The sequence below is a fragment of the Oncorhynchus gorbuscha genome, linkage group LG01 (assembly GCF_021184085.1).
Source record: "Oncorhynchus gorbuscha isolate QuinsamMale2020 ecotype Even-year linkage group LG01, OgorEven_v1.0, whole genome shotgun sequence".
Classification (NCBI taxonomy): Eukaryota; Metazoa; Chordata; class Actinopteri; order Salmoniformes; family Salmonidae; genus Oncorhynchus; species Oncorhynchus gorbuscha.
In genome coordinates, this window is record NC_060173.1 from 15,962,362 (window position 1) to 15,977,417 (window position 15,056).

At 44.5% G+C, this 15,056-nt stretch overlaps 1 protein-coding gene across 1 annotated transcript in view; it reads left to right on the forward strand.

The window, feature by feature from the left end:
* The window catches only part of cftr (CF transmembrane conductance regulator), an 81,007-nt gene that overhangs the window by 23,661 nt on the left and 42,290 nt on the right, over window positions 1-15,056 (forward strand). The window contains exons 11-12 of the mRNA XM_046345846.1: window positions 1,683-1,859; window positions 2,473-2,664. Of these exons, the coding sequence (XP_046201802.1) occupies window positions 1,683-1,859; window positions 2,473-2,664 (369 nt within the window). The remainder of the gene's footprint in view (window positions 1-1,682; window positions 1,860-2,472; window positions 2,665-15,056) is intronic.

Here is a 15,056-nt window from a genome sequence, read left to right on the forward strand (position 1 = left end):
ATGCTGCATGGTGGTAAACTATACTAAACCTATTCTATACTGCATGGTGGTAAACTATACTAAACCTATTATATGCTGCACGGTGGTAAACTATACTAAACCTATTCTATGCTGCATGGTGGTAAACTATACTAAACCTATTCTATACTGCATGGTGGTAAACTATACTAAACCTATTCTATACTGCATGGTGGTAAACTATACTAAACCTATTCTATACTGCATGGTGGTAAACTATACTAAACCTATTCTATGCTGCATGGTGGTAAACTATACTAAACCTATTCTATGCTGTACGGTGGTAAACTATACTAAACCTATTCTATACTGCATGGTGGTAAACTATACTAAACCTATTCTATACTGCATGGTGGTAAACTATACTAAACCTATTCTATACTGCATGGTGGTAAACTATACTAAACCTATTCTATACTGCATGGTGGTAAACTATACTAAACCTATTCTATACTGCATGGTGGTAAACTATACTAAACCTATTCTATGCTGCATGGTGGTAAACTATACTAAACCTATTCTATGCTGCATGGTGGTAAACTATACTAAACCTATTCTATACTGCATGGTGGTAAACTATACTAAACCTATTATATGCTGCATGGTGGTAAACTATACTAAACCTATTCTATGCTGCATGGTGGTAAACTATACTAAACCTATTCTATACTGCATGGTGGTAAACTATACTAAACCTATTATATGCTGCATGGTGGTAAACTATACTAAACCTATTCTATGCTGGGAAAATCTGGTTAGGAATCCATTCATTTATCACATCCAGGATGCTATCCCAGCGTCTCCTCCTGTGAAAGTTGTTTTGGAAATAGGCCAGAGTTGTCAGACTGGTCTTTATTGTGGACTGCATGTACGTCAGCTCATTTGAATATGAATGTGACGCAGTGTAAGCTATAGAAGTGATGGAAGCCCTTGGCATTAGAAGATCACTGACCCATAAAACGTCACCAGGTAAATGATTTAACAAACCAATCAGGTTCACTGTTTCTCTCCTACAGAACTCTCACCAGTGATTTGATTTCTATGGAAATCTTGATGGATTAGGGGCCAATACTGGCATTTGAGGCCTTTTTTCTTTGGGGCGCAAGAGTCTCCTATTTCTCAGTGATTCCCGGAATCTTGAAAATAAATGACCAAAAAATACTTTCTCATCTTTCTAATTTTCCCAGCTGGATGGCTGAGACATTTCAGCATAAAGCCATCATCAGAGTATTGTATCACTAGTCTGTTGGCCCCTTTATGCACAAATAGTATTTCTAATACAACCAGAGTTCTACACACATGAGCTCACTCTTTCAGACAAGCTGGTCTGGTCATATTGTATGAGAGAAATTTACATTTGATGTAATGTAAAGCTATTTCTCACCCTCTATCTCTCTCTCTCTCTCTCTCTCTCTCTCTCTCTCTCTCTCTCTCTCTCTCTCTCTCTCTCTCTCTCTCTCTCTCTCTCTCTCTCTCTCTCTCTCTCTCTCTCTCTCTCTCTCTCTCTCACCCTCTCTCTCTCCCACCCTCTCTCTTCTTTCTCACCCTCTCTCTCTTCCACCCTCTCTTTCTTTCTCACCCTCTCTCTCCCCCTCCCCCCTCTCTCTCTCTCTTCCTCCCTCCCTCTCTCTCTATTTCTCCCCCAACTCTCTCCCCCTCTCCAGGGTATCGGGGAGTTGTTTGAGAAGATAAAGCAGGAGAACAAGTCTAACGGCCACCCTAACGGTGATGTAGGGCTGTTCTTCACCAACCTATATGTTACTCCTGTCCTCAAGAACATCAGCCTGTACCTGGAGAAGGGACAGATGCTGGCCGTGGCTGGGTCCACCGGCTCTGGGAAGGTACCACTTCCACTCACTGTCTGCCAGGGAACACTGGGGTGGATGGAGGAGGTCTGGGCCGTTGTAGTTTACTTTTTTGGGTTGATTTGACACGAACAGTGTACATGAATCAACATTTCTGTAAATGTGCCAACTGCAGTCCCTATATTTCTCACATCTCATTATGTCATAGTGTCTTCCATTCCAACGATTAGCCTACTATTGACATTTTCCACTGGAAACACAAAGAAGCAAGTATTTCCGGTGGAAAATGTTAGTCGTTGGCTAGTGGAAGACTCTGGATAAAAACGGCTTCTAAATGCGTTTTTTGATAGCGACAGACATATTTTACCTGCCAACTGGTAAGTAGTATTCCTAGAAATTATAGATCTGCTTTTGTTGACAGGCAAAAACAAATGGTGTGAAAACTGACACTTTAGGTTAGGGTTATTTTACATTGTCAGGCACCAGAGAGATGCTCAACTAAGGGAGTCCACAAATGTCAGCCCAATGTCCCAACAGACTCCTGAAGTTGCATCTGGAAGCTAACACACACACTAATGTGTGTCTTCCATAGAGATAAAATTGTATTTTTTTCTGTGTCTGTTGTCTTTAATTCTGTCTCTCCCCCCAGAGTTCGCTGCTGATGATGATCCTGGGAGAGCTGGTCCCGTCAGAGGGGAAGATCAAACACAGTGGGCGGATCTCCTTCTCCCCCCAGACCTCCTGGATCATGCCCGGAACCATCCGTGACAACATCCTGTTTGGTCTGACCTACGACGAATTCCGCTACACCTCTGTCATCAAGGCATGTCAGCTGGAGGAGGTACGGTGGACTGAAATATGTAACCTTGTTGATTGTTAACTTGATTAGAATTCCTTTGGTCTCAGGTCTGGTCCTTGATGTGATTGTGTCGGATGTTTCTTTACTTTTTCTGCTTTCCTTTGTCTTTGCTTTGTTCTTTTGCTTTGTTTATTTTTTACCTCCCCCTGTTCTGTTGCTACTCTCTCAACCTCCCCCTGTTCTGTTGCTACTCTCTCAACCTCCCCCTGTTCTGTTGCTACTCTCTCAACCTCCCCCTGTTCTGTTGCTACTCTCTCAACCTCCCCCTGTTCTGTTGCTACTCTCTCAACCTCCCCCTGTTCTGTTGCTATTCTCTCAACCTCCCCCTGTTCTGTTGCTACTCTCTCAACTTCCCCCTGTTCTGTTGCTAGTCTCTCAACCTCCCCTGTTCTGTTACTACTCTCAACCTCCCCTGTTCTGTTACTACTCTCTCAACCTCCCCTGTTCTGTTGCTACTCTCTCAACCTCCCCTGTTCTGTTGCTATTCTCTCAACCTCCCCTGTTCTGTTGCTACTCTCTCAACCTCCCCCCCCTGTTCTGTTGCTACTCTCTCAACCTCCCCTGTTCTGTTGCTACTCTCTCAACCTCCCCTGTTCTGTTGCTACTCTCTCAACCTCCCCTGTTCTGTTGCTACTCTCTCAACCTCCCCCCCTGTTCTGTTACTACTCTCAACCTCCCCTGTTCTGTTGCTACTCTCTCAACCTCCCTCTGTTCTGTTGCTACTCTCTCAACCTCCCCTGTTCTGTTGCTACTCTCTCAACCTCCCCTGTTCTGTTGCTACTCTCCCAACCTCCCCTGTTCTGTTGCTACTCTCTCAACCTCCCTGTTCTGTTGCTACTCTCTCAACCTCCCCTGTTCTGTTGCTACTCTCTCAACCTCCCCTGTTCTGTTGCTACTCTCTCAACCTCCCCTGTTCTGTTGCTACTCTCTCAACCTCCCCTGTTCTGTTGCTACTCTCTCAACCTCCCCTGTTCTGTTGCTACTCTCTCAACCTCCCCTGTTCTGTTGCTACTCTCTCAACCTCCCCTATTCTGTTGCTACTCTCTCAACCTCCCCTGTTCTGTTGCTACTCTCTCAACCTCCCCTGTTCTGTTGCTACTCTCTCAACCTCCCCTGCTCTGTTGCTACTCTCTCAACCTCCCCTTCTCTGTTGCTACTCTCTCATTCCCAACCCAATTCTCTCTCCTTCTCCCTTGACTCATATGTTCTACTTGACTGTCTACCCAGTAGCCTTTGTGAGGCGTTGATGTGTCATATTTCTCCAGTTTGTACACACACACACACACACACACACACACACACACACACACACACACACACACACACACACACACACACACACACACACACACACACACACACACACACACACACACACACACACACACACACACACACACACACACACACACACACACACACACAATGCCGTCCCATCCCTTTGTGGAGCCCCATTGTTAAGTCTTGGGCAGTGTGTTCAAAGTGCTGCCTCAGCAGGGGGGTCGTGTCACTGGATTACTGTCCCAGACACTCCCGTTGCCATGGATGCACCACATTATGTCATTGGGACGGAATATCAGCTTGCTCAGAGACACAGGCATTGATGTAGATTAGACTAGCACTCATTGTCAATCTGTGTATCTGTATATATTTAGGATCAGGAGTTTTTCCTGACTACATGACCTGACCAGAAAACTCTGGGCAGCAGAGCTACTATACAGTATTTATCATTGGTTTTACTTTTTGACTTTTGAGAAGGTGTGAAAATGATTAGAGTGGCCAATTGGCACCACTCATGCCCTGGGGTATTGATGATTTGCCACAGATAAAGTGGATGGTGTGTTACACAATGGCTGTTTGACCAACATCAGAGTGTGTTTAAAGCAAACACTACTGTATGAACATATTTAATCGCTTTGACAGCTCACGATAGTGACCATTCCCTCGTATGTAACTGCAACGTCTACCTTTATCCACACTGTCAATTGAGCGACTTTAGAAGAGTCATGAATATGAAATCTCTCAAAGTGAGTAATATGGCAAAAGCAATTTGGTGTACGTGGTCTGAGACAGAGAGAAATGAGAGACACCTGTTTCTGTGTGCCCAGACGAATCAGACTGTGTTTAGTAGGGCTTGTGATTGTGCTGCAGACTATTGTGGCCTGTCCCAGGACCAGACATCTACCATTGGTGGGCTGTGTCTTGTAAACCCCATGGATTTGACACATTTGCCCTTGGTTATCTTGTAGGTTTCAGCTCCAGCCTAACAGCGGACACGTTCCAAATGGCAATCTATTCCCTATAAAGTGCACTACTTTTGACCAGGCTACTGTTCAAAAAGAAGGGCACTATATAGGGAACAGGGTGCCATTTGGAACGAATGCAGTGGCTTTGTTCAGTATGAGACACACAAGGTGCCTTCTTCCACTTGCTGTGTTTTAAGACCTGTTAAACAACATGTTAACTTAATTCCCAATGCCTTCCTTTTGGACAGCGGAAGTAGCATTAAAAAAGGTAGGCGGTTTTATGATGGTAGACTGTGTTCCATCACTGTCTGACTCCATTCATTATTTTACATGTTGCTGTACATGTGTGTCAGACGTTTGTGTTTGAAATAGTTAATAATGAATTTATCCTCAGCTGTGATCGTTTTTCATACTCCTTTCAGTGTTTCAGTGTTTCTGGTTTAGTATTTTTGATGTGGTGCTATTAGACTTTTGAAATCAAACTTTTGAAATTCAGCTTGGTACTTATACTGTAAATAGCTTTTTTAAATACGCTGCGGCTGTATCCCAATGTGGAAAAGGAATTGGATTTGCCAAACTCAACAAGTTGTACATTTTCAACAGGTTAATTTAATTTCCCATTTAAACACTGGACAGAAAAACTAGGGGACGTTGAATTGAGTCTTTGCCCAGTTTGTTGTCAAACTTTTTTCAGAAGTCATAGATTTCTTTAGCTGCCATCTCAGTCTGTTATGTCTGTTAACACAGATGTAAACAATAAGGTATTGAACTTTTGATTTTGTTTTCCTCAACACGTTTAGTGGAGCTATGATGTCCCTACTCCCCTACATTTAGTATAGATGTGATGTTCCTACTCCCCTACATTTAGTATAGATGTGATGTTCCTACTCCCCTACATTTAGTAGAGCTATGATGTCCCTACTCCCCTACATTTAGTATAGATGTGATGTTCCTACTCCCCTACATTTAGTATAGATGTGATGTTCCTACTCCCCTACATTTAGTAGAGCTATGATGTCCCTACTCCCCTACTTTTAGTATAGATGTGATGTTCCTACTCCCCTACATTTAGTAGAGCTATGATGTCCCTACTCCCCTACATTTAGTAGAGCTATGATGTCCCTACTCCCCTACATTTAGTAGGGCTATGATGTCCCTACTCCCCTACATTTAGTAGGGCTATGATGTCCCTACTCCCCTACATTTAGTATAGATGTGATGTTCCTACTCCCCTACATTTAGTAGAGCTATGATGTCCCTACTCCCCTACATTTAGTAGAGCTATGATGTCCCTACTCCCCTACATTTAGTATAGATGTGATGTTCCTACTCCCCTACATTTAGTAGGGCTATGATGTCCCTACTCCCCTACATTTAGTAGGGCTATGATGTCCCTACTCCCCTACATTTAGTATAGATGTGATGTTCCTACTCCCCTACATTTAGTAGAGCTATGATGTCCCTACTCCCCTACATTTAGTAGAGCTATGATGTCCCTACTCCCCTACATTTAGTAGAGCTATGATGTCCCTACTCCCCTACATTTAGTAGAGGTATGATGTCCCTACTCCCCTACATTTAGTAGAGCTATGATGTCCCTACTCCCCTACATTTAGTAGAGCTATGATGTCCCTACTCCCCTACATTTAGTAGAGCTATGATGTCCCTACTCCCCTACATTTAGTATAGATGTGATGTTCCTACTCCCCTACATTTAGTATAGATGTGATGTTCCTACTCCCCTACATTTAGTAGAGCTATGATGTCCCTACTCCCCTACATTTAGTAGATGTATGATGTCCCTACTCCCCTACATTTAGTAGAGCTATGATGTCCCTACTCCCCTACATTTAGTAGAGCTATGATGTCCCTACTCCCCTACATTTAGTAGAGCTATGATGTCCCTACTCCCCTACATTTAGTAGAGCTATGATGTCCCTACTCCCCTACATTTAGCAGAGCTATGATGTCCCTACTCCCCTACATTTAGTAGAGCTATGATGTCCCTACTCCCCTACATTTAGTAGAGCTATGATGTCTCTACTCCCCTACATTTAGTAGGGCTATGATGTCCCTACTCCCCTACATTTAGTAGGGCTATGATGTCCCTACTCCCCTACATTTAGTAGAGGTATGATGTCCCTACTCCCCTACATTTAGTACAGCTATGATGTCCCTACTCCCCTACATTTAGTAGAGCTATGATGTCCCTACTCCCCTACATTTAGCAGAGCTATGATGTCTCTACTCCCCTACATTTAGTAGAGCTATGATGTCCCTACTCCCCTACATTTAGCAGAGCTATGATGTCTCTACTCCCCTACATTTAGTAGAGCTATGATGTCCCTACTCCCCTACATTTAGCAGAGCTATGATGTCTCTACTCCCCTACATTTAGCAGAGCTATGATGTCCCTACTCCCCTACATTTAGCAGAGCTATGATGTCTCTACTCCCCTACATTTAGTAGAGCTATGATGTCCCTACTCCCCTACATTTAGCAGAGCTATGATGTCCCTACTCCCCTACATTTAGTAGAGCTATGATGTCTCTACTCCCCTACATTTAGTACAGCTATGATGTCCCTACTCCCCTACATTTAGTAGAGCTATGATGTCCCTACTCCCCTACATTTAGTAGAGCTATGATGTCCCTACTCCCCTACATTTAGTACAGCTATGATGTCCCTACTCCCCTACATTTAGTAGAGCTATGATGTCCCTACTCCCCTACATTTAGTAGAGGTATGATGTCCCTACTCCCCTACATTTAGTAGAGCTATGATGTCCCTACTCCCCTACATTTAGTAGAGCTATGATGTCCCTACTCCCCTACATTTAGTAGAGCTATGATGTCCCTACTCCCCTACATTTAGTAGAGCTATGATGTCCCTACTCCCCTACATTTAGTACAGCTATGATGTCCCTACTCCCCTACATTTAGTAGAGCTATGATGTCCCTACTCCCCTACATTTAGTAGAGGTATGATGTCCCTACTCCCCTACATTTAGTAGAGCTATGATGTCCCTACTCCCCTACATTTAGTAGAGCTATGATGTCCCTACTCCCCTACATTTAGTAGAGGTATGATGTCCCTACTCCCCTACATTTAGTAGGGCTATGATGTCCCTACTCCCCTACATTTAGTAGAGCTATGATGTCCCTACTCCCCTACATTTAGCAGAGCTATGATGTCCCTACTCCCCTACATTTAGTAGAGCTATGATGTCCCTACTCCCCTACATTTAGTAGAGGTATGATGTTCCTACTCCCCTACATTTAGTAGGGCTATGATGTCTCTACTCCCCTACATTTAGTAGGGCTATGATGTCCCTACTCCCCTACATTTAGTAGGGCTATGATGTCCCTACTCCCCTACATTTAGTAGAGGTATGATGTCCCTACTCCCCTACATTTAGTACAGCTATGATGTCCCTACTCCCCTACATTTAGTAGAGCTATGATGTCCCTACTCCCCTACATTTAGCAGAGCTATGATGTCCCTACTCCCCTACATTTAGTAGAGGTATGATGTCCCTACTCCCCTACATTTAGTACAGCTATGATGTCCCTACTCCCCTACATTTAGTAGAGCTATGATGTCCCTACTCCCCTACATTTAGTAGAGCTATGATGTCCCTACTCCCCTACATTTAGTAGAGGTATGATGTCTCTACTCCCCTACATTTAGTAGGGCTATGATGTCTCTACTCCCCTACATTTAGTAGGGCTATGATGTCTCTACTCCCCTACATTTAGTAGGGCTATGATGTCTCTACTCCCCTACATTTAGTAGAGCTATGATGTCCCTACTCCCCTACATTTAGTGGAGCTACGATGTCCCTACTCCCCTACATTTAGTGGAGCTACGATGTCCCTACTCCCCTACATTTAGTAGAGGTATGATGTCCCTACTCCCCTACGTTCAGTAGGGCTATGATGTCCCTACTCCCCTACATTTAGTAGAGCTATGATGTCCCTACTCCCCTACATTTAGTACAGCTACGATGTCCCTACTCCCCTACATTTAGTAGAGCTGCGATGTCCCTACTCCCCTACATTTAGTAGAGGTATGATGTTCCTACTCCCCTACATTTAGTAGGGCTATCATGTCCCTACTCCCCTACATTTAGTAGGGCTATGATGTCCCTACTCCCCTACGTTTAGTAGAGCTATGATGTCCCTACTCCCCTACATTTAGTACAGCTATGATGTCCCTACTCCCCTACATTTAGTAGAGCTACGATGTCCCTACTCCCCTACATTTAGTAGAGCTATGATGTCCCTACTCCCCTACATTTAGTGGAGCTACGATGTCCCTACTCCCCTACATTTAGTGGAGCTACGATGTCCCTACTCCCCTACATTTAGTAGAGCTATGATGTCTCTACTCCCCTACATTTAGTAGAGCTACGATGTCCCTACTCCCCTACATTTAGTGGAGCTACGATGTCCCTACTCCCCTACATTTAGTGGAGCTACGATGTCCCTACTCCCCTACATTTAGTAGAGCTACGATGTCCCTACTCCCCTACATTTAGTGGAGCTACGATGTCCCTACTCCCCTACATTTAGTAGAGCTACGATGTCCCTACTCCCCTACATTTAGTAGAGCTACGATGTCCCTACTCCCCTACATTTAGTGGAGCTACGATGTCCCTACTCCCCTACATTTAGTAGAGCTATGATGTCCCTACTCCCCTACATTTAGTGGAGCTACGATGTCCCTACTCCCCTACATTTAGTGGAGCTACGATGTCCCTACTCCCCTACATTTAGTAGGGCTATGATGTCCCTACTCCCCTACATTTAGTGGAGCTACGATGTCCCTACTCCCCTACATTTAGTAGAGCTACGATGTCCCTACTCCCCTACATTTAGTGGAGCTACGATGTCCCTACTCCCCTACATTTAGTAGAGCTACGATGTCTGTGACGACCCTCCCACTCTGTCTGCCGTATTCTGTCTTTGTTCTTGTTTTCTTATTAGGATGCCGGTGGGCGGAGTTGAGAGGGTCGTCAGCTACATGGGAAACACCTGGGCCAGGTGTCTCCCAGGATAAATAGACCTCTTCCACATTCATGGAGGAGACTCTCTCCATGCAGACACCCGTTGTAGATTGTGTTGTGGTTCTTGGTGGCCGTTTGTTTGTTTGCTTTGGCACCTTTCATCACCCTGCATTATCACATTCATGCATGCAAAACACTCACTTACACTACTGATTACTGATTACACACACCATTGTATATTATACTTAGTTACTTCTTTAATAAATATAGATTTTGCTACTCCTTATCTCCACGTTGTCTCCCTTTGTTACGGGCTTTGAGCCGGTTCGTGACAAGTGGGGGCTCGTCCGGGATCTTTGAACTATTGGTTTGGGAGACCGTGGAGGTACGTGTTTGGATTGAATATGGTGTTTGAGTGTGATCGGCCCAGTATTGGTTGCCTTTTTTGTTTGGTTTGTGTGCTATGTTGGAGAGAGTATAATGGTTAGTTTCCAGGCCCTGCCTAGCCTGAACTCTTGTTCTACTTTCTGTTGGGACGTCAGTCTGAAGTGAGTAATCTGCTGTGTACCTCGGTGGGAGATTTGGGTAGGGTAGTGGAACTTGCTACCCGGAGCTATAGCCTTTTTCCCCTGATAGGTTTAGCGACGTGTTTCATTTTTGGAATATGTTGGGCATGGTTAATGTTTGTTATTTTTGTGTGGTGTCTGTGGACTGAGCAGTTGTCTCGGGGGCACATCCGTGGCTTGGTGGAATTTGCCAGCATGCTGGGGAGTTCTATTTCCTTGCCAGCGGGCTACAGTGCGTAAATTCCCACCGCAAATCTGCACGAAGACTAGGGTTGAGTTATTGTAGGTTTTGGGGAAGCTCCATATCTCATCTCTCTTCTGTGGTGCTCAGGGTGATTGTCAATTCTCGGGTTGTGTTCTGGTGTGCTCAGCAGAAGGGAAGAGCGAGAATTGTTTTTTGTGTGATTATGGCGTCTTATGTAGATAAGTTCATTCGCTCTCCATCAGAGGAATTGTTAGATTTAGGTACTAAAGAACAGCTGTTGAAGGTCGCGGAACACTACAAGGTTGAGATTAGTGATAAACGTCTAAAGAATTCTATTAGGTTGATATTGAAAGCCAATCTGATGGAGAGTGGTATTCTTGAAGTTACCACCGGGCCAGCCTCTGCTGAGGATTTGTTGTCTCCCCATAACGTTACAATGGCCATTCCATCGGTTAGTCCTAGTAGCCTTCTTTTTGAACAGCAGAAAGAACTGCTTTTGTTACAGCTAGAGCATGATCGTGAGAAGCTAGAGCATGATCGTGAGAAGCTAGAGCATGATCGTGTGAAATATGAAAAGGAATTGGCATTTAAACAAGATATGGAGCGTGCTAAAATCAAGTTGCAACAAGAACGTATAGAGTTGGTTAGGGAAGGAAAGATCTCAGGGGAGAGTTTGTTTTGGGAAGGTCACCCAGATTTACCTAGGGGTAGTTCCGCTTTTGGTCGTGCCCCAGAGACATTTGATATTGTTGGGAACTTGCGGTTATTGCCTCGGTTTAATGAAAGGGACCCCGAGACATTCTTTTCGTTGTTTGAGCGGGTTGCTGACGCTAGGAGTTGGCCTGATTCTGACCGCACTTTAATGTTGCAGTGTGTGCTGACTGGTAAAGCGCAGGAAGCATATTCAGCTCTTAGTGTACACGACAGTGCCAGTTATGATAAAGTTAAAACAGCTGTGTTACAGATTTATGAATTGGTCCCTGAGGCTTACCGCCAACGATTTAGAACTTTAAAAAGGGACGATAACCAGACTCATGTTGAGTTTGCGCGACAGTTATCTTTACAGTTTAATCGCTGGTGTTCTGCCTCTGCAGTTGTGACTTTCAAGGGCTGTGTGATCTGATTATGTTAGAGCAATTTAAGGACACAATTCCTGATCGTATTGCCACTTATATTAATGAACAGAAAGTAAAGAATGTTGCTGAAGCTGCGGTTTTGGCGGACGAGTATGTGTTGACTCACAAAAGTGTCTTTGCAAAACCCCGTATTCGGAAAGAGTGGGGGTGTTCGGATAGATTTGGGCTTCGCTCACCGAGATACTTTGATTCTCGGGCAGAGTTCTATTCAACTAGGGTTGAACCTGACTCCCATGGTAAGGCTGACTTTGGGCAGGAGTGTCACTACTGTCAAGGTTCAGGTCATTGGAAAAACGAATGTCCACTTCTCAGGTCAAAGGGTGCTTACGCTAAATCTAAGCCTGCTGCGTTAGCTGCACCTGTTCCACATCAGTTCATTCTTGACTCATTTCCTCAGGCCCAGGAGAATGTGAAAGTCCATATTGATCCAGACTATTTACCTTTCATTACAGAAGGTTTTGTGTCTATGTTAGGAAGTAAAGACCTAGTGCCAGTGAAGATCCTGAGAGACACAGGTGCCTCTGAATCATTTGTGTTGGAGTCTGTGTTACCCTTTTCTGCTGAGACTGATTCGGGGAATAGTGTTCTAATTAGGGAATAGGTTTGAACACTCTGTCAGTTCCATTGCATAAACTGATGTTGGATTGTGGGCTGGTGAAGGGTGAAGTTGTTGTGGGGGTGCGTCCTTCATTGCCTATTGAGGGTATCGACGTTATCCTTGGGAATAACTTAGCAGGTGAGCGGGTATGGCCAGTTGTGTTTCCATCTCTAGTGGTTTCCACTAAGCCGTCATTTGTTGGGATTCCTGATGAGAGTGTACAGAGTTTCCCAGAGGTGTTCTCTGCGTGTGCAGTGACACGTTCTATGAGCCGTGGCGAACTAGTCACTGCGCCGACTAATGATAATAATACAAAGTATGTCACTGTTTTCCCTGTTATCCCGTTATCTGTAACCCGCTCAGATCTAATCAATGCTCAACGGGATGACCCCACGTTGGAAGAGTTGCGTGATCAAATTGTGCCTATAGAACAGTTGGGAGATGTCGCCCATGGCTATTTTCTCCAAGAGGATGTCCTGATGAGAAAGTGGGTGTCTCATGATAGTGTTTTTCTGGGGGAGGCAATTAGTCAGGTTGTTGTACCAGTTAAGCTTCGTGAGTTGGTGTTGGAAACTTCTCACAGTGACGTTGCTGGACATATGGGGGTGAGGAAAACCTACAATCGCATATTAAGACATTTCTTTTGGCCTAGATTAAAGAGGGATGTTTCTGATTTTATCAAAACTTGTCACGAACCGGCTCAAAGCCCGTAACAAAGGGAGACAACGTGGAGATAAGGAGTAGCAAAATCTATATTTATTAAAGAAGTAACTAAGTATAATATACAATGGTGTGTGTAATCAGTAATCAGTAGTGTAAGTGAGTGTTTTGCATGCATGAATGTGATAATGCAGGGTGATGAAAGGTGCCAAAGCAAACAAACAAACGGCCACCAAGAACCACAACACAATCTACAACGGGTGTCTGCATGGAGAGAGTCTCCTCCATGAATGTGGAAGAGGTCTATTTATCCTGGGAGACACCTGGCCCAGGTGTTTCCCATGTAGCTGACGACCCTCTCAACTCCGCCCACCGGCATCCTAATAAGAAAACAAGAACAAAGACAGAATACGGCAGACAGAGTGGGAGGGTCGTCACATGTCCCTACTCCCCTACATTTAGTGGAGCTACGATGTCCCTACTCCCCTACATTTAGTAGAGCTATGATGTCCCTACTCCCCTACATTTAGTGGAGCTACGATGTCCCTACTCCCCTACATTTAGTGGAGCTACGATGTCCCTACTCCCCTACATTTAGTAGGGCTATGATGTCCCTACTCCCCTACATTTAGTAGAGCTATGATGTCCCTACTCCCCTACATTTAGTAGAGCTATGATGTCTCTACTCCCCTACATTTAGTAGAGCTATGATGTCCCTACTCCCCTACATTTAGTAGAGCTATGATGTCCCTACTCCCCTACATTTAGTAGAGCTATGATGTCCCTACTCCCCTACATTTAGTAGAGGTATGATGTCCCTACTCCCCTACATTTAGTAGGGCTATGATGTCCCTACTCCCCTACATTTAGTATAGATGTGATGTTCCTACTCCCCTACATTTAGTAGAGCTATGATGTCCCTACTCCCCTACATTTAGTAGAGCTATGATGTCCCTACTCCCCTACAGTTAGTAGAGCTATGATGTCCCTACTCCCCTACAGTTAGTAGAGCTATGATGTCCCTACTCCCCTACAGTTAGTAGAGCTATGATGTCCCTACTCCCCTACATTTAGTAGAGCTATGATGTCCCTACTCCCCTACAGTTAGTAGAGCTATGATGTCCCTACTCCCCTACAGTTAGTAGAGCTATGATGTCCCTACTCCCCTACAGTTAGTAGAGCTATGATGTCCCTACTCCCCTACAGTTAGTAGAGCTATGATGTCCCTACTCCCCTACAGTTAGTAGAGCTATGATGTCCCTACTCCCCTACATTTAGTAGAGCTATGATGTCCCTACTCCCCTACATTTAGTAGGGCTATGATGTCCCTACTCCCCTACATTTAGTAGAGGTATGATGTCCCTACTCCCCTACATTTAGTAGGGGCTATGATGTCCCTACTCCCCTACATTTAGTAGAGGTATGATGTCCCTACTCCCCTACATTTAGTAGAGGTATGATGTCCCTACTCCCCTACATTTAGTAGGGCTATGATGTCCCTACTCCCCTACAGTTAGTAGAGCTATGATGTCCCTACTCCCCTACATTTAGTAGAGGTATGATGTCCCTACTCCCCTACATTTAGTAGAGCTATGATGTCCCTACTCCCCTACATTTAGTAGAGCTATGATGTCCCTACTCCCCTACATTTAGTAGAGCTATGATGTCCCTACTCCCCTACATTTAGTAGAGCTATGATGTCCCTACTCCCCTACATTTAGTAGAGGTATGATGTCCCTACTCCCCTACATTTAGTATAGATGTGATGTTCCTACTCCCCTACATTTAGTAGAGCTATGATGTCCCTACTCCCCTACATTTAGTAGAGCTATGATGTCCCTACTCCCCTACAGTTAGTAGAGCTATGATGTCCCTACTCCCCTACATTTCATATTTCAGCTTTTGATTTGTGTGTGTGCATCTCAAACATGTATCTAAACCCTTGCTGCTCTCGC